Source organism: Triplophysa dalaica, chromosome 7 (genome assembly GCF_015846415.1).
Source record: "Triplophysa dalaica isolate WHDGS20190420 chromosome 7, ASM1584641v1, whole genome shotgun sequence".
NCBI lineage: Eukaryota > Metazoa > Chordata > Actinopteri > Cypriniformes > Nemacheilidae > Triplophysa > Triplophysa dalaica.
Window position 1 is genome coordinate 13,097,073 of NC_079548.1, and position 24,250 is coordinate 13,121,322.

The 24,250-nt window shown below is 40.6% G+C and overlaps 1 protein-coding gene across 4 annotated transcripts in view; it reads right to left on the reverse strand.

Annotated features, from left to right (window-relative positions):
- Positions 1–24,250, reverse strand: part of rarab (retinoic acid receptor, alpha b) — a 90,403-nt gene that overhangs the window by 19,406 nt on the left and 46,747 nt on the right. The window contains exon 1 of one of the 4 annotated variants that reach the window (XM_056751753.1): positions 9,172–10,189. The exons of 2 other annotated variants lie outside the window; for them this stretch is intronic. In XM_056751753.1, the coding sequence (XP_056607731.1) occupies positions 9,172–9,334 (163 nt within the window). In that variant the 5' untranslated portion in view covers positions 9,335–10,189. Of the gene's footprint in view, positions 1–9,171; positions 10,190–24,250 lie in introns of those variants that run through there. One more of the 4 variants, XM_056751754.1, reaches the window with a different exon arrangement.

Consider the following 24,250-nt stretch of genomic DNA (forward strand, 5'->3'; position numbering starts at 1 on the left):
TTTGTAATTTGCCCTGTCGGGTCGTCTTTCCCTGAGATCCTGATTTGGCGTCTTTCGTCTAAGCATCATTTTGTCACATTCGTACACAGAACGAAGAGGATCCGGCTGCTAGCCAGCTCGTGGATGCTGCGAGGGACCGGCTATTCGTAGCGTGTACTCACAACTGTTGGGTAGGATTTTATACAACTTTTAATATTATTTTTTGGCGACGTTTAGTACGTTTACTTTAAAACAGCAAGCAGTGTTGACGTCTGGGATCAGTTGTGGAAAAACAAGAAAGTTCGAACTGATGACCAAGTTTAACAAGAACAAATGGTGGTCTAGTGGGTTAAACCACTGAACTGGTAAATCAAAGAAAATACCTCCGCACATCACCTGCAGTAGCAATTATAAAATGAAATGGCGACACGGAGGCCAATCCTACGGTGTACCGCTTTAAGGCGAAAGGTTAATGTCAACCTCAAACTACGCATCAGAATCTCTTTATTAAAAGGTATTCAGCAGCTCGCAAACACTAGACTATAAGCAAAGTTTTCATACGCTAATTCATGAGCAATTGTTTACAGTTGCCATACAATCAATTAGCCAAAAATGCCTGCAAATCGGTATTATTGTTTATAGGGATGCTCTGATCCGATATTTGTATCGGAAATCGGCGTCGATACTGAATAAAATTCTAGATCGGGTATCGGTGAAAAAATTGCACCGATACCCGATCTAGCTTACATAAAATTTCTGCTAGGCGATGTAAAAGTTCCTGGAGACACCGGCGCTTAAACTCTCTCGTGGCTGTGCTTTGCGAAGCGTGTGACATCATACGCTAGCAACGTGCTCTTTACGTAGTGTGCGTGAACAAGCGAAAATACCTTACATTGAGCAGCGAACAGCATGGAGCGACAAAAAATATCTGCCATTTAGATTTACTTTAGAACAGCTACGCCAACAAGTTACACCGCTGTTTGCAATACATGCGAAGTAAATGTTCCGAGGGGTGGTGATAAAGCTGTTCATTATAATACTACTAATTTAAGCACGCCGAGTTCAATAAGCTGAAGAAACTAAAACGAGACGGTACGAAGCAGCTAACTTTGGAGGAGACAACGAAAATAATTCAGAAATTTCCATCTAGTAGTGTGAAAGCAGCGAAAATCATTGAAAGCATTTTGAATTTCATGGTAATGGATTTGCAACCGCTGTCCGTCGTTGCGAACAATGGCTTCAGACTCCTTATAAACCACCTGGAGCCGCGGTACGACATTGTGAAGCGTAACTGAGACCTGAACTGTACCAAAAAGTCTGCAAACATGTATACGAAAAAAATAAAGATGTTAATTCGGTGAGTTTTGTGGATAATTTGACTTTGAATTTCTATTTGCACCGACTAAACTATTATATCTTTTTCCGTTTATTTTTACATGTGCAGCACAAGCTAGGGAAGCTAGTGTTTTGTTTATCTTTCGGTGTTGGATGTTAAATTTGATTTCCACTAAACTTTAGCTTAGTTTAGTGGACTTTGCTTTAATGACTAAAGCATTAAAAAGAGCTGATTCCTGTTTGAATATCTAAAGCAGTGAAGCTATTGCTTTTTTGCTCAATTTCAGCTGCTTTATTGTTTATTGTGCATTGATTTTTTAAATTATATTTGCACATAACAGTTATTAAGAGATTTTGTTTCCATTTATTAATACTTGTCTATCAAGCTAGTGAAGCTGTTGTTTTATTCAGCTGCTTAATTTGCACTTTAATTTTGAATTTCAAGTTTAAGATAGTGAACATTTTGTTTTATTTTGCTGGTTTAATAAATAATTCACAAAATTTGTGAATCATTTGTTTGTTATTTTGTTTTACGGGGTCAGGAAATTAATGTTAAGTCGAGCTTGATGTCTTGCACAGCAATGCACACAGTTTATTAAGTAATTGTGCACTTTAAAAATGTTACCTTAGTATCGGATCGGTACTCGGTATCGGCCAATACTGAATCTCAGGTATCGGAATCGGTATCGGAAGCAAAAAAGGTGGATCGGAGCATCCCTAATTGTTTATTGTCTTGCATAATCTCTACTGTGTTAAATTGCTTTTATTGAGCGTTAATATTTGTCTGTCAATTTGCGTCAGTAAGAACATATATATATATATACATATGTATATTCATATTCTGACATTAATTAATGACTCTTTATTTTGGAGCCAGTAATAAAAATGGCAGGGCACTCCAACTAGGCCAGAAAGAAACGTATATATATAGTTGAGCTCTAAATACACACCGAAAAATAATGACCCCATCCTAAACATATAAAATTAGCATTTGAAAATCATGTTTATAAATGTAAAAAACACTGAGCAGCAGAATGACATTTAACATTTTGTTGTAGATGTAACACATAATCAGAGTCAGCATCACTCCACCACACAAAAACACCACACCAGCAGAAAAAGGCATATTTGACGTCCAGCTCTGTTAGTAAAGCCCATGGTGGCGTGTAAAAGCACATGGAAACAACGCCCTTTTATCACGGCAGCTGAGCACAGCAGGGTGAACCTAACAGGCTTGCCAGGGCTCTTTGTGGTCAAAACCAAGAGGTAGCAATTTTCCAATTAAGCCACATTTTTATGGGTTCCTTGGACAGCGGAGGGAAAAGGAAAGCCCTAAAAGCAAACAAATAAGTGTGGTGCAGCACGTGGAGACCAAATTAGCATGTCCCAATGAGCCTTATTATGGCATAAGAGACGGGCTTGCCTTTTCCTCACAGACAAAAACCTGGCACAAACAAAGACAGTCAAACAGGGAAGGGATTTAATTAGATCAAGGTCACTAATAAGATTAGGTTTTACCTAAATGTCTGTGGGAGGACCTACATGTACGATCCTGTAAGAAAGTATAGGACCCAAAAGATTTGGCTTGCATCTAAATAGCTTGTCAGCCCTTTAGACCTTCTACAATCTAAAGAGCCATTCTTGTACAAAAGTCCCGGCAAAGGGGCCAGCCTGGTCATAGCAGAGGAACCCCCTGCTCCCCCATTAATAGCCACTGACCTACATTCATCCAAAACGGCACATGCTTCATTGAATGTGTGGAGAGACAATACAAATAAAAGAGAAATTGAGGACGTCTCTGTTAGAACTAGTTAAGTTCTTTTCTTACACAGTCGATAAAGCCTTTTTAACATACAATTACATATAAAGATCCAAGCGACTTTACATTACACATGCAGAAGGAGAGAGAGAAATGTAAAGGGAATAAAATATGAAGTGAAGTAAACAAGCATTGGGGGTCTTTGAGGAGCTCCAGTATTATAAGAAAACTGGCCAAGGACTTTGGTTTTGTATGTACTTTGAGAAGAATAGCTCCAGCTTATTGCAACACTGCAAACGAAAGCTTTTGGAACGTACAGATAATGAATGAGAGAGCAAGATAGAGAAAAGCTGATTGGGCAGGGAAGCAAAGCACCAGGTAAAGGAAATCAAACTAGGTCAAATGTCAGATTCTGTGGAGATGGGATTAGAGAGTTGTTTGGTTTGACTGGTTGTCAAGGATCCGTTAACAGTGCTTTTATTGCAGTTCGACCCTACAACTGCCGTAACCAGCCCTTCATCTTGACAGAAAGTCAAACACACACCTCACACAAAAGGGTATAAAACACATACACGGTATTAGTGGTGCATGAGTCACTAAGCTTTCTCTCATGTATAAATAACATCAGTCTGGGGTATGTTACTGTGAAAAAAAAATGTTTGCCTAAAATGTAAATATTTGTCATTATTTAATCGCCTTTGTGTTGTTTCAAATCTGTGAAACCTGCTAGTAAGGCTCGCAAGTTGAAACCAGAAATAAACACCATAAAAGTATTATATTTGCTACGTTTTCTAAAAGCCATAAAAACAAGCTTTATTCGTTATCAATATAAAAACACTTTCCAAGATATTCATCAAAATCTTCCCTTTGTGTTTTTATGAAATAAAACAATGGTCGTACTGGCTGGGAACATAAGGATGAGTGAATTCATTTTTATTTTGGGTGAACTTTCCCTTTAATTACTGTGAGAATGACTACAGAGTGGCAGCTTTATCACTTCTTTATGTTTTTGTCAAGTGATTTAAAGCTTCGAGCAAAAGGCCATCAGACACCAGGAGTTATTTCCCCTCCTCATTAAGATGAAGATAATCACAGGATGGGTAGTGAAGCCATTGCCACAACTCTATTATCTATTAAGTGCACTCGCCTCATTAAACCACACTGTTCATTTGTGGCGCCCTACAGAATTCATTCTGATAATTAACAATCTAGCGAGTGAGGAAAACGCGAGCTCTGCGGGACAAAGCCATTCGTTTTGTACCCTCCCTAGAGGAATATTTCAAACAATGTTTAATACACTTCTGACTTTTCTACCAGGGGAAACAAGATAAAAGCATAGAACAAAAACAGCAGTACTGATGAGCTGTGCGCACAAAGCCATTATTTCATTCTGCCGTCACATTAGGGAAGTCCATAAAACAAAATTCATTACGATAAAAGACGTGAATCACAATGCTGCACTGTGAAAGCAAGTGAAACGTGAATGGCCCATCCGAAATGTTCCCGCAGAGAGCTCGGACAACTGCCCCAGACATTCTCGGTTGAAAAAAGCCTGTTGGACATTACAGACATGCTGAAAACCATCTTAGCTGGCCTTCTTCCTTTTAACCTTCCGCAGCCTGATGGCCCTCCGAGACGCGCCAAACCCCCTCCCGACAGGCCCCTCGCCAGAGCAGGTTTTAACCCCCAGGCTTGCCTTATTTTTATTGCCTGTGTTGATAGCTGGTCTTGGTTTCTCCTTCTGCCCCCTTTTCCTTGACATTTTATGGCGTGCAATATAAGAGACGCCCTTCACCCCCTGTCTGAGTTTTTAAGTACCTCATCCACAAATTCTTTTTTCTGCGTCGAAATCCGGCCCTCAGGAATTCGCTTGATGTCATTGGCTGTCAGGAAACACCACAATGGGTCGTGCGCAAGTCTTTTGAAACTGATCATGCACAGCTGGACGACATTTATCTCTGACCAGACGGCTTACAACTTAAAAACACAATTTCAAGCTTTTTCCTAGTCGTATTCGCACAACTACCCCACTGAAATCTAGTTTCAACGCTCTCATTCTCACATCATCGGTATGTTCGTTTTATTCCTTGTCTTTTGTATTAAAAGTCGTTCTGTGGTGCGGGTGGAAGTAAAACAGATGTACAGCCATCCATCTGTGATCAAGACAATCACTCCAGAGTCTAAGAGCGTCTGAAGTTAGAGGCCCGAGCAGAATGGCTTTAGAAGACTTTAACCTCAGCCCAAAATCTGTCAACGTGTTTGGGCACGGTGCTCTCCAAATCCACCTTAGCGCTACATAAATAGAGCTTCCCGCTCCAGCCGTGTATCCTCAAACTGATTAAAGTCCAAAAAGAGAGAATAAGAAGCTAGAACCTGAAGACCACAACTTTGAGTCGCCAAATGCGACCTCCAACAAACTCATTATCTAGGCAGTCACTGAACTCTCTAACCTTATCCTTGGTAGCCCTCTTGTGTGCTGGTGGATCCCACAAAGAGATCCAGAAATCCATAACCTGATAGCACATGACTAAGATCATCTCATATGAAATGTGGCTGTAAGGCAGTACATTAAAGTAAGCAACAGCAATTACAGCTGGAGGGCTGTACATCTGATTTGGAAGGGCGCCATGTGTTGCAAAATCTTGCCTCATGGCCTCGTGCAGGTAGAAACCTCACTGTTCTTTCCCTGCCATGATTACAGAGCATCACGGCTAATGTTAAGCCTTCGGGTAAAAGTTGTCTCTCTGATCTGAAACTTTAAGACACCAGACGGGTGTTGTGCATGCCATACAGCATTATAAACATCTGCCCATTAACCTGCCAAGGGTCATAGTCATCCTCACTAAATGAATTAAGTTCATCCCTTTCATACATAATTAACTTTTTCATAACCCAGATGAAAATCTGCCTTTGGGAATTCTGTAGTCAAGGGCTGAGATTGTGTTTCCCTCCTCATGGTGTGGATCACGTTAAATCATCTGTAATATTGACATCACATGACTACTGGACTACTTTATTTTGGGTTCTGTTTTAGTCATTGTTTTAGGCACTAAAAAGGCATTTTAACTGTGCTGCCCACATTTTAGGTCACAGCAATTCACGGTACACCACCAGCTGGTCACATTTGCGTATGCCTCAGCTTCCCCCCTTCTACATGGCACAGATGTGGGGGGTGCGCGCCGCTGATCTGCCTGGATGTGCGCCGCCGGAACGCCAGCAGGCCCAGTCTCGATTGCAAGCCCAGCTCTGTATTTAAGGCTAAGAGAAATAAACACTCGGTCAGCCAGCCAAAACCACAGCAACACAAGCGATGCTCATGCCAACAAGAGCTGCTGGCAAAATGCAAGCTAGCAGCTCTCCAGTTCCGTGTTCAACAGCAGGCTTGCCACGCTGTCTGGAGGTCAGGCAAACCCCAATCCTCCAGTAAGCCTCGGTTTACCAGCGGACGAGGGCTGTTCTTCGTTGCTTTTACCATTTCCCTCTCAAACTCTTATAATTCTCCCCTCTTTTTTTCTCCTCCCGACTGCAGACGGGCCGGGCTATTGCTCCCACCGGCACCGCTCAGTTCATGGGAAACAATAAAACACCACATGCGTTTCCTTAGTTAGGCCTTCCATGCTGCAGCTCCACGTGAGGCTCATCTACACACCGGTAATGAAAAAGACGCTTCTCTGCCATTCTGTAAATGATACTGTACAGATATTGTAGTATTTTAGCAATACACTACACGTTCTACAAGACGTCAAATTAAAGCATTGCTCTGTCCAGGCATGGGCAGTATTGCCAAAATTATATGCAAGGGTATCAGTAATTTTACAGGTATATCTTACAAAACAGATCTTGATGATGGCTATTTAATTCGATTTAATTAATTGCAAACTTAATACGTTTCAAGAGTGAGATCAGTCAACTAATTTAATCGTTTTCTCTAATGTGGAACTGGATGAATGCACACCAAAATATTTTTAATCATAAAAAAGCAACTACTATTCTTTACATCTGCTTCCAAAAAGCTTTGATGGGAAAAGACAGTACACATGACATGAATAGCTTAATGAAATGGCTTTTATACTGTAAGCCGACATGCATTACAACAATAATGCTCCAATAGTTTATACCAACTCAAGCAGAGGGATGCGATGCATCCAAAGCTTAACAGCTCTTTTTATATTTAATAAAGTGGCCAACATTGTTAGCTGCCATTTGTAGGAAGATTGCCCTTTTCTGTCTGCCATCTTATTTTTTTTAAATGACAGCACTAACACATAAAAAGTATAGCAATGCTTATTATAACTTCATGCCACACAGCATCAGCTCTGTCTGTATTTCAATGAACGCATGTTTACCGCAGATCAAGTGCATTAAAAACAAAGCAGCTATACCGGAATGTTGTATGGAGACTGATGAATATAAAGTTAACAGTCTTCAACTGGGGGAAGGGAAGCAGAAAGATCAGACTGCCTGCTTTCATTCTGCTGGGTCCCAGGCAGCCTTCAGAATGATGGAGAGCTTTTCAAACACTCTGTGATGGATGCCTCCTGAGAAACCAAGCGCTAGAGCCTCTCGCTGTGCGGAGGCAGCAGGCCCCAGAGGTCAGCCAGGCGGAGGGCTTAAAATCCATCTGATGGTCATGAAGGTGCTGGGGTTTGAAGACCACAACAGAACCAATCATATGCCACACTTCTGGAGAAAGTATGAAATAAGACATAAGTACCGTGAAAATGCGATACGCTGCAGCACACATCACTTGCTTGATGTCAAAGTAACGCACCTCTGCAAACATCAATTATTCAGCGTCTCCTGTTCTTACGCAAAAAAACAGAATGTGGCGGTCTGGTTTTAATTATTGTAGGGTTTATCTGAAAGAGCAATGCAGCATGTCTTTGCACTTCATTCAATGGCTCTCTAGAGTCTGTTCAGCTCCTTGTGCAAGTTACCACTGATTTTCTTTGCCAAGCAGATAACTGCTCTAGATAACAGGCATATGGTTACTTGACCTGTGTAATCCACCGCTGAATGAAGCTCTCTATTGCAACAATATGTGGAAAAATAAAACCAACCAAGACAACTACATCTACATCACACCCTAACATGCTTGTTTACAACAAAATAGGATGGGTTTTATGATACCTTAGCGGCACATGGCATAATTTACAGTTTGTCTCTAAAAAGCTTCAAACATGCACTGTGGACACATCATTGCATCTCAGTATGGCTCTTAATGCCCTTCTCAAGACGCATAATACTCTGGCAGGGCAGGACTGTTCTCCGTAAGAAAGGGATGCTGAGCTGCAGAACAAATCATCCCTCAAACAGGCTTACACAAGATTAGCAATGTTGACATGCCCTTACAATCACTGGAGACCATGTTTCGAGACAGACGCAGGCCCCCCGAAATGTCACGCTCGTGTTGCACACACATACCATACACTGAGACCGTAAAGGCTGCAATACCGCGTGCATTCTCTATTATTTATGAAAATAAATTCATACTCGGGATATGACTTACAATTGCAAATTACAGATAATCCATCATGTGTCACTATGAACTCATTTCGATTAACATCCTTTTTAAGAGGTACCGGAGTAAAGCTTTTAAATTAAGAGCCATCAATTATTCACAACTCCGCCTTCAGAGGGCCATAATACACCACAATAAAATGTTTTAACAAAGTTAGCAGACAGTCTCTCAATCTAAATCTACAGTTCAATGAGTTCATGAGAATGCTGACTAGGGAAAACCCTTCAACGGGAGCTTGATATTTAACATGCACGAATATAAACATTAAGGGTTTATGAGTACTCAATAACCCCGTTACATTCCAGAAAATCGAGTCATCTGTTTACGTGAGCGTTCAAGTGCGTCTACTATCTACTAGACTTTGAAACTCAGCCTACATGCAGGAAAATACCCACACTCGTATCAGCTGACGTGTAACGTTAGTTGCCCCTGTGGGCGCCCCTCTGACCCCCCCTCCAGCCCCCAAACATTAAGCCATCGGGGGAGGAACACGAAATCAAATTGTCCGCATAATGTTAGATCAGAGAGCATGTTAAGAACAGAGATTTTCCGTAAGAGAAAACAAAAGGCCACCTACAGTGATTTGAGCCGCTCCAGTGCGAATTTCTGAACCCGCGGGCCGCTCCCGACACGAGGCCTTTATCCGGGATCAAGCAGCCGCGGTTCTGGTGGTAGTAATCCATGCTCAAAAATGGGTTCGGACTTGGAGTCAGTCCAACGACGTCCACGCTCTCGTACATCGTGGAAAAGGCAAATACTCTCCAACCGTAACGTTAAACGCCGTCTGTGTGTTATGCTTCTATTCAGTTTTCAGTGTGAAAAGGCAACAACACAACACTGGCAAAGTTTGCGTTTAAAGTAAAAAGTCACGTGTCACGATAACGACACACAAGCGTCTCTATGCGAAATGCAACGAAGCACGAATGCATGCATATAAACAACTTTAAAGAAAACGTGTTATGTGTGTAAGTCTGTTCATCAGAAACTCGCGCTGTCCACGGGGAATGAACTACATTGTTCAGATCTTAAAATCCTGCACCAGTTGTTGCAACACTACGATCGGCTTGCAGTTAAAATTGCAGCTGTATATTGGACCTAAACATGAGATTGATTGCACTATCCCGCGCGCAGACGAGGACAGTCCGTAGAAACGTCCGAAAACGGAGCGAATGTTTTAAAAAGCGCACAAGCGCCTCATTCACCTCTCGCTCCAAACGAAGCGTATGCTACAACTATGTGTTAAAAGACGTTGTTTTGACGTACATGTACTGTAGACACACACACACACTCAGCCGCCCGAATCGATGAGAGATCTAAATCTTATGAATAATCCTGTTGTAGGGCTGCTGCTGCTGCAACGAGAGAACTTGATCCGGTGTTTCCAGTCCCTGCGCGGACGCGTTTTCAAAGTAATGTCTTTAGCATCTTGTGTCGATCGGCTCGCATACTTGTGGGGAATTTCTCTTCAAAAAACAAAAGCACTCTTCGACAGGGCAACTCAGATCTTCACGCACTTCCCAGGCTATCCCACACCGCAATTCTTGACGAGTGTCAGCAGCTGCGCAGAAACTCCGCCCACATCCACCCCCACTCCGACTGCCTCTCTCTCATTGGCTGCTGATAAACCTAATCTCAATCTTATCAATGTGCTATCTATGGCACAAGAGAATCAGTCGCCATTAAGAACTAAAGGATCAAGTTTGCTGAAACTCATGTGTACATGGTTCTGACAGCTGTTATCTTTCATTAAAAGCTTTTTACAACAACCTATGTAATACAGCAAGTAAACTAATAAAATAAGGAGGTACCTATACAAAATGCAGAAAAACAAATGCTTATAGCTGTTTATAACACCTATTACAGCATGAATAATGTCTCATTTATGTCTTAAAAAAGTATTCTGCCCAAAATAGTTGGTACTTTAGTAAACCACCATGCTGTCAATCTGTATAGTAGACAATCGCAAACCTCAGGACTTCTTTATCAATTCAAACCGAGGTAAACAACATTTTGCAACACTATCTAGCAACTAAAAAATCCATAGACACTGTCTGGGAAGTGTTGCTCATAACAAGGCAATGAACACTTGGGCTGCGGCCCTGTAGCATCCGTCAGCTCGACGCACCAAGGTTCCTGCCATCCGCTGATGGCTCCATCCATCAGTGAAACGACATATTAGCCTCCCCTTATTTTCCGGCTTCAGCCCTCACATTTTTGTCCTTGACATGTAAGAGGTACTGTATTGATTTTTCCCCATCTAAAATATTAGCCTGTGCTGCTTATTCAATAAATACACGTTTATTAATGGACAGTCCTTTTGATTCAGCCAGATCACATAGTAACCGCTATGAAATTGTCAAGAAAATACGGTGCCTCTAAGAACAACGCTTCACGTTTGCCGCTTTACATCTTTAATACAGGATGAAACACATCGTATAAAACAGGCCATACTATGTCAAGAGTATGTGTAGAAAATGACAAGATAACAGCTGTAATGCATAACATTAATTTAAGAACTGACTGATGCCATGCTTTTGCAGTGGTTCTCAAAATGTTTAATTGTTTGGCCCCCTCTGTGTAGGGTGCATCGCTTTGCGGTCCCCCAAATAAAGACTTATAAACATTAATTATTTTGTTTAGTTGTCTTATTTTTGATTGCATAAAATGTATGATAAATTTATATATTTCATAAAATGCCACAAAATCTGTTGCCCCCCAGATCTATCTTGGGGCCCCCCAGCCCCCAATTTGAGGACCACTGTGCTATGGTTCCGCTGTAGTGTCCTAGTGTAAGCTACATGTGACATTGATGGGGGGGCAAACAACGTTAAATTCTCAACACCCTGAGATTGCAGGAGTTGAGAAGGGCAGTATAGTGGGGGAGGAGGGGTTGTATTGCGCCTGTTAGGAATTCAAAGACTTTATGGAGCTTTAGGAGGAAATGCATGAGCAAACCTGCTGGCAACTTAAAAGTGTGAGGCTATTTATTACCCTCAATATATCTCCTCCCCCTTCGCCTCCTCCAAATACGTATTAAAAAGCTTCTTTAAGCATCACCTCTTATCAATGTTCCCTGAGTGCTGAAATATGATTGTCAGGAGAAGATACATGACATTTGGGCAATGTATTTAATTAGATAATATGTAGCCCAATGCCAATGCAATTAGTCTTGAAAGTGAGTTTTGAAAGTGTTTTCACTCTGGGAGCAGATGGGTGTTTGTATTCACTCACAATACCTATAATCTTCTAATGGGAGGAGCCAGCATTCAATACAGTTACAATGAGTTCTTGTGCTGACCCGTTTCAAAGTAGAGCAGTATGGATGTACCACATGCTATTATCTAGACAAAGCTTAAAAGATAAGGTTGTGAATCAAATTCACACATTCTCAACACTGTCAAATTTCTACAACACTTCCCTGTCACTGCACTAAAGGCCACTTCAAATGGCCCATTTGTATAAAAATAAGGCAAAGCAAAGTTATAAAACATGATCTTGCAGGTTTAATCTCAGTGACCTTGTGCTCAATCTCAGGACATCCAAACCATTAACTCTTCTGTGAACCTTGCTAAAGCGAGACTTACATTAAAAGAGCAATCTTAGCACTTACAGCCATAGGGCTGAGTGTCATTATTACTCAAAACTCATACATTATTGTAAATTATTGGACAATATAAAAGTATTAGGCAGTTAGCACCAGCTCACTGTAACCAGCTTTAGTATTGCTGTTAATTCACTGATACTATAGCAGCTGATGCTTATTGCTGTGGTAAACATATGGTGGAGATTAGCTACTGTGGACCACCGCTCTTCCAGATGTGTAGTGTTTGCGGTTGAAGGCTATTGACTGGTCTGCAGAGCTGCTGATGATCCTGATCGCTTGAGCAGTCAGGTCTCATTACTCTTGGCTCAAGGTCAAGGATTAAGTGATGAGAATAGATCCGGCCTGCACAAGTCATCCTTATGGTGGTTTGTTTGTTTATTTGAATGTGGTTATGTGTACTTTTGTTTGAGATGTATGTGGGATATTAAGAGTTTAAAGAGGTCATATGATCTATTTTAACACAGTTCCTTACTGTATTTATACAGTAAAACATTTGATACGATTCCATTTTGACAGGCGGGGTAATAGAGGTTTAAAATTGTTCAGCTAAGCTCAGGGTGTAGCACGAAGGGTCAAGTCTACACCTGTGCATCCAGATCACCTGTCCCCCGGCTATGCATCATAATGGCCTATTGACCTTCTGACCCCTCATGTCCAAGCCCACAGATGAACAGATCAATATCACACATGGCTATTTAGTGTTACATCTATACATCTACATAAGTGTGCTTTATGAATGTCTACGATGTACGATTACCGCTATCATCTAACACATCATGTTATAAATTCTCCTTAATAGCCAAGCTCTTAACGTCTTGCCGTGGGCCCTTTACTGCTACGATGTGTAGTGACCAAAATGATGAATCTTCCTTCTTTTCTCTAGTAATGGCCCAAGCGCATATTCAGTGTAATAGGGAAATGTGGCTTGCTGGTTCAAATGTTAATGGTCCATCTGAAACCTCCTGCTTAGCCAGCAGGTTGGGGAACAAAGCCCCATAGAGGTGCAGCTTGCAGGGTCTGGACATGACAAATGCCGCTGAGACCGGGGCAGCGGTTGCTGTGGAGCTCTGGGGAGGGAAAAGAGGGGGCAGTGGAATGATCTACCAAACCCGAGCCTCATTGAGGGAGTCGCACAGGGGGGCAGCGGGGTCACCCCATCATCATCACCATTTCAAAGAGCCCAAGAGTGAGGAGGAGCAGCGTGCGGGGTGGGGGAGGTCTGTTGACCCCGACCAGTGTCCCTGCAACACTCCATCTTCTGTGGATGGTTATGGCATGAAAGGAAGCCCCCATCATCTCTGCTCCTGCCCACAGGGACCACAACAGGGAGAGGGGCGAGAGACAGATAGGGGTTTGCTCTCTAAACGGGCATATTACCTTGACACCCCCTAGAGGAAAGACCCTCACCCCCGACACTCTCACTCTTCCATTTCCCTTTCACATGGAGACAAACACACACACACATACAAAAACCCAGTGAGACTGCTCAGTGATAGTTGGCCCCAGGCAGGAGGAATTTGGAACACTGTATACACGGGCAAAAACAAAAGCCAGATATGAGAGACAGAGTTCAGAATCGTCACACAAGCTGCGGCAAGCCAGACCCAGAGCCAGCCTTCCAGGCCACCAAGCTCTCTATCTTATCAAAGCAGACCCACTCCCTGTGGAGGACCCCATATCAACACACATGAGAACATCAAGCAGCCTTTGTGATAATGCACGGCCTTTACTGCCAGTGGCTTAAGCCTAAGCTCCATGCATATCAAAAAGCCCCAAATGTGCTGGCCAAACCCCTGCTTTGCATATAGATACGGAGCCTATTGACATATCGATTCTCCTGGCCAAGGACCCATGAAAACAGCCAACGCAAATCCCCCCTTTAATCAGCGAAAGCCCCCTAAAGCAGTCTGAACTCGGAATAAGAGCCAGTCAGTATGCTACAGTGCACTCACAATGGCCTGGCAAATGCGCCATTATGACTTGTTTGACCCTCCTCTCCAAGTGCACTGGCCACTTTGAGAGAGTAATTAACCCATCGTTCCCCTTCCCTTGATACGATTACAAAAGAAACACAGCATTCCTCAAGCTCTCTTGTGCACTTGCATTGAGAAAGAGGGGTAACAGCAGGACGCGAGGCTGTTGGCCGGGTTGTGATGCTCACCTTCTTTAGATAACAGGTTCAGTGACTGACAATTGCACAAGAAACTTACATTTACAAACATTACGTTTACATTTATGAATCTGACAGGCGCTTTTTAGCCAGAGCGACTTACAAGGCATTCGAGGTATACATTTGATCAGTATGCATGTTCCCAGGATTGAACTTATGACCCTGACAAGTGCCTTGCTCTACTAGATGAGCTTCAAGAACACAAAAGATTGATGAATTGTTTGGATTTAAAAATGAAGGGAAACTAGTTTGCCATAAAATGCTTATCATGTAATATATTAAGATATGCAAGGCAATAGTGATGCCAAGGTCACAGGTTCATAATAAGATGCTTCGGATCAAAGTCAGGTTACACTATGTATTGTCAGCGTATGGATAAAACAAGCATAACACAACATACACACACACACTAGCAAAACTTTACAGCTTAATGCATTAGGTATGATAGGTTCACAATTTGTCAACACTGTTCAAGTTTTACCTTGTATTTATACATCTGCTTTTGGCAATGTGATATAAAGAGCTCTGTCTCTCTCTGTCACTCCTGTTTCTCCTTTCATTTTTGTGTAACTGTGCTTCTTGCATGCAGAACAAGAAACACCTCCTATAATCCACTCCTCTGAGGGAAATGAGAGGGGAAAAGGGAAGGAGAAAGATGAAAGAGGGTTGGGAAGTTACGATGGATTACAGGCTCACGGAGGCAGTGGGGGAGGCCAGTGGACTGATAATATTTAACCAGACCCGGGTGGACCATCTGGAACCAGCCCCCCTTCATCAACAGTCCAGGTCTCACATCTGGGTCCTTCTTTAAAGGAATAACTCACTTCTGCTTTCAAACGAATGACGCTGTTTTGCATTATTTGGAAAGAACCTAAACACATGAAGTCCCATACCTCGTTGAAAGACTCTTCCCATGTGATAACACAAAATTTGAGATCATTTAATTACGTCTCAATTGTGAAACCACTGGAACAGAATTTATCTTATCTTATCTTATTCATTTAATTTGTTGAGAGCTGTCACAGAGCTGTCTTGTTCTGTCGAGTCAAAATAAAAATACTTATATTAAAATGATATTTGGAAGTTGCTTGCATATTTCAGTTTTTACAAAAGGATTCAATATCTTGACTTTTTGACCTTTGATCTGGATGACTTTTACGCATATTCTTGCTTTTGATCACATGCTATTTTAGTCCTTTTCTCTTTCTGCACATGCATCTCTTGGTCTTGCAGTGTATACTATTAGAAAGGTTGGGATTTCCCCTAATTCCCCTGAGCAGCTGCAGACCCATGTGGGGTTGGGTTGGGGGGGGGGGGGGGTTGTGCGTGAACAAGAACAAACACACTGACCCCCGGCCCAATTGGCCAGCCGCTCTGGTCCCCATTCCGAGAGCCACTGCACTTCCCGTCTCCAAACTCCAGTCTGAGAAAACAACCACACTGTCACTCCAAAAGCCTTTCCCAATATTTGTAATAGAAGAGCCCATTCTCAGAGAAATTAAAGTTTGACTGGAAACTTTTTGACTAAACTTTTGACTAAACTTTTACTTTGATGATGCACTTCTCATTCTTATTTGTTTAATTTGAGTTATTGCTTATTGACATTGCAAAGCAGTCTAGGACAATGATTAAACAAGTATAATTGGCACGATCAATCAAAATAGATTTGCCCTCCAATTCCCGAATAGGTAATATAAAGAATGTGAAGCTGATGTCACCCCTTATGTTGCATGTTGCAGTGGCGCCGCCATCTTGGGAGGATAATACTCCACTGCTTCAATTGTTTTGATACTGTTACTCGTTTTGTTTGATATATGGAAAAACCTAAGAACCAGGGGAACCAGGGGCTTTTCCTGAACGACTCTGTGTGATGCTAATGCAGTTTTTAACACAGCAAGACCAACCTACCACAGTTATATCTCCTAGTCAAACGAGAAAAACAAAACACTGCATTGAACGCAATAGCAGCGATCCTTTCAAGATGGCGCAACATTCAACACGTTGTGACGTAGCTTTACATTCTCTATAGCTAAATGAAAAACCTAGACATACACTTACAACAGAAAAAAAGAGGTAGAAAATGCTACAGTAACGGTGTAAATCCAGCATTAACAAAAGGAAACAGTTTTACCAATGGAAAATGTTGTAAAAGTTAAAGTTTGAGAAAACCAGAATGCACGTAGAAACCTTCTGATTAAAGTTTAGCCATTCTGTTTGGGTTCAACAATCTTGTAATTATAGATGGAATAAGACACATGCACAAAAACGAAATCTACACCCTCCATGCCAGAAGCGAAACGCTCCTGTAAATGTCAATACACCATTTTCTGTTTGTCTTCAAGCCAAAAGCACGGAGATCAAAAGAGCTGAGCTCAGCAAATTTATGCACCGGCCCCTTTCCATCTTCCCTTTAGTTTCAAGGGTTGACATATCTTTTAACTCACAATAAACTTCACTCTTAACACTACAGTATATGCTCAGCACAAAAACACCATCTAAAAAGTTGCTCAATCCATCAATACACACACTGTAGTGTTTTAAAAGTAAACAGTCTAAAAAACTAGATAACGAAACTACATCATCAAATCCGCTGACCGATCAGCCTATGTTTTTTTTTAAATGACTTGATGTAAGACAGAGCAACCACAGAAGAGTTCCAAGAAATGACTGAGCTTCTGGAGACATGCCATAAGTATTCATAAGTGGGATTGCTTCGGTAATTATGTGATTTTACAATTTGGACCTCATTGGAACTGTGAAATACAACTCGTTGAAGTCATTCAAAACACACAAAATGTTTCAAAATGAGAACAGTGATAACCTAAGCCATTGATACAGTTTTGTTGGTCATATTCAAATTTCTAAGATCCATTCTTAGACATCCAATCTCCTTTAACTAAAAGATCTACATAAGGTTGGTTGTCCAGGTGTCCCGACAACAGAATGTTAGTTAGGCTCACACCAGCTTCAAGTCTTACCTTTAAACTGCAACCATTAACAGTTTAACCTTAGTAATTGGTAATTGTCACAATTACCCTCCCTTCACAGAAGAAAGAACAGCAGTTGTGAGCGACCACAGGGCAGGGTACAAAAAAATCAAAGCAGAAAGCCAATAGCATCTCTCGGACACAATTAGCGAAAAGGAACTCTATGCTCCATGTGCCACAAATGATTAGCAAATGAACTTTTCCTTTTGGAGTAGACGAATAAGGCAGTTTATTCATCTCCCTGCCAGCCTCTTAAATTATTTCTTTCTAGAGCATTCCAGAAAGCTGCTGAACTGAGACCTGAATGATATAGACATGATGGCATAAGGGTTTGGCAGGAAGATTACCGGGCGGTCATTCAATCTTAAACAAAATTGTTGCCTAATCAAGATAACATCAACATTCTTCTGAATCTATGCTAGCAGAAAAAAATGAAGGCATAAATAAAAGGCCTTTTTTACACCTGGGATTAAAATCCATCATGGGAGATCCCATTACAAGTGGTTAGCGGAGACAGATTGCCTATATACCTGGAAGTAACATCCATCTCAGATAGGAGGGTCTTTTGACTACATCCATCAGTCATTGCATCAGTGTGTTATTGCATGTTCATAAAAGCACTAAACTGAAAAAACAGCACAGTTCTTCCTCCAAGATATACTTGAATTTACTAGGCACACATGTACAAATTTATCTAGGCAAAAATGAAAACTCAAATTTGTGTGTGTGTGTGTGTGTGTATGTACAGGATATGTGGGTAACTGACAAATATACCGTACATGTGTCCTAAAGTATAACAAAGCACAATTTTTGAAAACAAACTTTTGATAAGTTTGCCCTAAACCTGTCACTAAAATGTGTAAAGGAACTTGTTCTCAAGTTTTTCAAAATGCTATTCTTTTCATTACAAAAATTCTCAATATTGCAATATATTTTTTTGCACTATATAAACAGCTTTTTCCATTCCTTTTTCCACTTAAAGTAATTCATAAACAAATTACATTCGCTTAGCAGCTTCTCAACATTGTCTTTTACACAAGTTTCTAAAGATTTCAGCAAGAGTGAAAATGTAAATGTTTCGATTCTTTTTAAAGTGTATGTGTACTTTATTCCTTACGGTTTGTGTGTGTATAGAATGCTAATCCCTTTACAGTAGCACACACAGTCAGGAGTAATCCGTCATTAAAAGGACACTGCTGGTTCCTGTCATTGAGTCATGCCTTTACTAAATGAGGTCAGACTGATGTGTTGTTTTAATCAACCCAGCCTGCCTCCATTAATTATTCAGCACCTTAGTGAATAGGGAGCCCTACGGCCAGGAGAGAGAAATAAGGAGGGAGTGTAAAAGACCGTGAGAGAGAGAGAGAGAGAGAGAGAGAGGTTGAGCGAGTAAGAGGTAACACAAATAGGTATTGAATAAGTAAAAGGTAATGAAACTGAATGGGAAGACATGGGAACTTATGTATTATCAAAGATATTAAAGGTCCAGAGTGTAATTTTTGAGGATCTATTGACAGAAATACAATATAACATACATAACCATGTCTTCAGAGGTATATAAAGACCTTACAAAAAGAAGCATTATGTTTTTATTACATTAGAATGAGCTATTTTTATCTACATACACTGCCAGTCCCTTATATGGAATTGGCCATGTTGTTTCTACAATAGCCCTAAACAGACATACTGCTTTACAGAGCACGTTTCGTAAATACGTTATCTCCTTCAACAAAGAAGCGAAAACGTGATGGCATCACCATAGTGCTTAGAAGGGAAGGGGTGAAGTGAGCTGTTGGTTGCAATTCGACAACTCACCACTAGATGCCACTACATGTTATACACTGGACTTTTAAAGCACTACATAAATTATTCTTCAAATGGTATTAAATCACAATCCAAATTACACTTTAAGTGTATAATAAATATATCTATACTAAACAGATTATACACATGCTCGGCTGCATGTAAGTTCACATCTAACGCTCCAAGAAACACCCACACCCTTCTCTTGCGCTGTCAGACCGGCACATCGTCAATGACACAGAAGAATGTCAGCAGGCATGGAGTGTGAAAGTGTGAATGTGAGGGTGTGAGAGAGGATGGATTCTGGGTCACCGAGTATCACACCAGCCATCAGCCATTCAAACACAACAAGAAACTCTGAGAACTTATATGACAATACACAACTACGTCCTATGAAAGGCAGCATGTGAACAGGAAATCTAGAAAGTCAATAGTAGCTCATTTAAAAGGGGAAATTAACAGTTGTCGTTATATCATAACAGATATTAAATTTTAAAGCTACTTAAAGGTCTTTTTTAATTTTGACTTGAAACACAATAGAAAAATATAGTTTTCCATCAAGGTCATGTAACCGGACCTGTCGTGCGAATGATGCCACAATTTAGGTCAGAGCAACCAATATTCATAAAACAACCCCTCAATCAGACCACTCACACAATGAGTCAAACACCACAGATAAAGAGATAAAAAGAGAGAGATAAAAAGATGAAATGCTTTAACTTATAACCGAAGTTATAGAACAGTGATGTTTTCTCCTCCCCTTTTCATTCCCTCCTTTCCTCTTTCTCTCCTCCTCCCTCACTTTCTCTACTAGTACACACATCTCAGGATGGGGTCTGGAGATTTATGAGCTATAGTGAGAAGTGGGCCAGAAAGCCCTCCCCGGCTTTGGATCTGCTTTGCCGCCTCCTTCTTGTCTTTTATTTCCATCCCTCCCGCCCTGGTTCCACCGCTTTCTGCTCACATTACCCTCTGTTGAGTGATAAACATTGTCTGTGGGCAGTAAATTCAGTCTGAGCCTGACAGGCCTCCAATAAACCGGTCTATTCTCTCACTGTGAGGAGGCTTTGGTCTGGAGGCCCACAGGAAGGGAACACAGCCGTGCACACACACACACACGGACTCATACACTCAGAAATGTACACAAATGAAGATAAACAAATATAAAGATAAACTAGTTTCGAGGGACAAGATAGGCCTACATATGGTGCACATCATGCACATCAAAGACGCAAATAAGGAATAAACACAGGAGACACATTCATACACACTCCCTCAAAGAAACAATGATCAACAAGACTCTAAAAGTCCTTAGAGAGGATGGCTGCAAGATATTTTCCAAACGCATGTAAATAAAGAAATCACACATTTTGCATTTAAACGTCCTTTTTAACAATTATACGTTCACGAATATTTACTTTGAAAGTATAAATTAAAGCTAATTTCTTAATAAGGTTTTAATTTTATGTTCAATTACAAGAATTTCATTACAGTTACCGTTGTGCTTCAGCTCATTTATACGGCAACTAAAACCACAGTGCGCCCGCTTACTCCTGGCAGCTGGCTAACTCTGTAATAAGTGGTTACACTACAATTTGGCAAGAGAATGTATCCTGTAAAGGCAATACCACCTGCTGCATGTGGAGCGAGTAAAACTCGAAGTACAAGGGAGTAGACAACTGCAGGACGGAGCAGTAAATAGCCACTGCATTTGCTCCTGTTATACGCGCAACTATGATTATTTGGTGATGAATTGCTGTTTTGCCAGTCCTGTTTAGAATAAATTCTAATAGAAATGCTAGGTATACTTCCAGAGTTTTTTGCATCTTATAATATACCTATATATATATATAACTCCAAAAGCTTTTAGTTAACTGCAATTGAAAGTATAGAATAAACACGTGTATGTATATGTGAGATCAATTTATAAGCCACACTGGTAAACTACTAGAATGGATCAACATGCAGCAGTTACAATGGAAGGTGCACCCTCCATTTTAGTACAATGAGCTGTCGGAAAAATTCCTATTACGCCAAAGATTTTCAAATGAAATGGAACGCTGCAACTTTAATTGGCACCAGATGACCAGCAGACTCAGATGACCAGCAGCACAGGCACTGAAATAATTACGGATACGCCATAAACGTCTGGCAATAATGGAAAAGCTTCTTCTCATCTACTGATGGCAGCTGACAATTACCAATACAAGCAATAAATCTGGGTGGTCACAGGTGCGCACACACACTTACACAGGCTCTTTCTGTCCTCTATACGTCTCCCTAATTGCATGTTTTAAGCAGAACTGTCTGCCGAGTCCATTTCTATGATTAAAAGGGTGTGCACTGAAATCCACTGTCAATTGAATTGAAATTCCCAACACTAGACATTGCTTTGTGCAATACATAAGAAATTGTGAAGCATTAAAACTTTTGAATAAGTTTCATTAATAAGTAATTAACAAAATTAGATCTATTTGCCTAATAGATTGAAAGTTCACACAGCACCGACATGCAGCTATTAATTTTGTTTCATTACGAGGCATGACCACAAAAATGCATTCTAACAAGTTTGAAGTTCATTATAAGTGTGAAGTGCGGTTAATTGGTTAGTTGTCATCTACGGGCTAAGCTTTGAAAAAGTATGTAGCATTGTAATATGCACTTACAGTTTAAAACATTCTGTTACCAAACTCTCACTATATCAACGACTAGAACCACCAACTGTGCTGTATGATTTCATATGCTACAAGAGAAATCCTGCTTGTTACACAACAACATTTCCTGTGTGTGTGTGTGTGTGTGTGTGTGTGTTCGAGCGGGGCCAGAGAGGGCTGGGTCTGTCACAGCTGGATTGTGAACATCTGTCAATGCACACAGCAGCCTCCGAAGGAACCTCCCTCATATAACACACGCATGCAAACATATGCTTCTGTGACTATAGACTAGTACAAAATATCCAGCTCTGGACAGAATAAAGTCAGGACTAGAAGCATGAAAATGACACATGGTTGCAATTTCTTTCGTCTGAAAAATCAGACCAAGAGCAAACACAATGTGTTACAGTTTATACTTTCATTTGTGATTTACCTAAAACATCACAGCTGAAAAAACTCAAGCATGTGGAAAGAGAATGCTTTTGAGGAATAGTTTGACTGACTGTGTATAAAAACTGGTTGAAACTTTGTTTCCGATCATTTGGGAATGTACGGCCTGGAATTCTTCACATACAGTAACGAACTGAGAATTTGAAATATTCATTAAGCTAAAATGGAAAATTCAAAGCTGTGAAATAGAAATTATTTAATTCATTGAGAACTACAAACAGCAACCACAAACAGTCACTTTTTTCAAATGTTCCACTGTTTTACATTAATGACTTTAATGCATCCACCCAAACAGGCCGGATATTCATTATGACACTGTGGGTGAGAGCTGGTGGCAGCTGTAATGTTTTTGGCATGGCTTTTAAGAGCTCGCAGTGCCACAAACCCTCTTTTGTGGCACAGGCAGCTGATACAAGTTTGAATTCAGTTCCTTTTCTCTCAACGACAGCTACTGAAAACCTTTAAGAGCTCATAAAAGTTTGCTTGAATTGAGTTCGCCAGAATTGAGTAAACAAGCGCAGGAAATCAACACGTGCTAAATCATTCTATAAATACACCCCCAAATAGACCTATTAAATCGCTTAAGGAGTTAACTGCAGCAGGCGCCCCCCAGGGGCACTGATTTACGGGACATTGTATGTGTGTGTCTGTACGTGTATGGCTGTTAGTATGTGCAAATTTTAATGGGTTGTATGAAAGGCCATGTTTCTTAATCTGAACTAAAAGCAACACATCCTCACTCCTGTGGGCCAACACACACAGCCGAACATACACATCGTACCCCTTTTACTGTTCAACTATGGCCTTGTGAAATTATTTATGGCTTAAAAATGGGGAAGTCCATGTTGACATTCAAACCGTAATGCAAGCTTGCATACCGAGTTGAGTTCTGAACGAAACAAAGTACGAATAGAGAACAAATCATGTAAAACAGCTAAGAATTTATTATGATAAATATTAAAAAGCTTACTTGGATATAAAAAAAACAATGCTTCTTTTACAAATCTTTGTTTTATGTAAATCTTAGCAAACATGCTTTCATAAGGTCTAGCATTGGAATGCCCACTTTTCACAGTCCAGTCTTTTATCAAGGGTAAATTAAGCCACACACTACATTTTTTGTCGAATGTATTATTTCAATGTCACATTAGGAAAGTAAAATGATCAGACACAATCCACATGACTGAAGGTGTCCTGCTTTATGCATCTGACTTCTGATTGCAAACACTGTTTTATTGAACAGCGGCTCATTGAAGCTGCGATTCATAGCCTTTCAAGCAATTAAGCACACACATAGGTATTAAGATGAATCAGAAAACCAACAGCCTCAGTGGATACTCTGTTTATGAGAATTTCAGTTCAATTAAAGCAGCAGGTCAGATCTGGAGCTTATAGAGTGTGAAGACTCGTTTCACTGGTGGACTTTTATTCAGGGACATTTATTCAATACACTGGTGTGCACTGCCTCACTAAACTAAACTCCACGTGACACATTATATTTTGACTCGGTCTTGGTTTCCACCAAAGTTATTTAAACATCCTTAAAACAAGATTTTGTCTTATGTGTGAAGTTTAGGTTGTAGGGTAATAATCTTGTTACTCCTTTTGAATTTGATTATTCACAGAACAAAGTTTTGTTTTCCCCCTGAAATGTAACGAGTGAAATGTTTTGCTTCTTAAGCAAATATCTTGTTTTAGGAATGTTTAGATAATTGTGTCGGAAAACAAAAGGCTGATACGTAGTCATGTGATAAGTTTACCCTAAAACTAAATTCTGTCACCATTTCCTCATTTCAAATCTGTATGATTTCCTTTCTTCTGCAGAACACAAAAGATATTTTGAAGAATGCTTGTAACCAAGCAATGGCGGTAGACACAAAAAAATCAATGCAAGTCAATGGGTACAGCCATTGTTCGGTAACAAACATTCTTTAAAATATCTTCTTTTGTGTTCTGCAGAAGATAGAAAGTATAGTATAGTATATTTG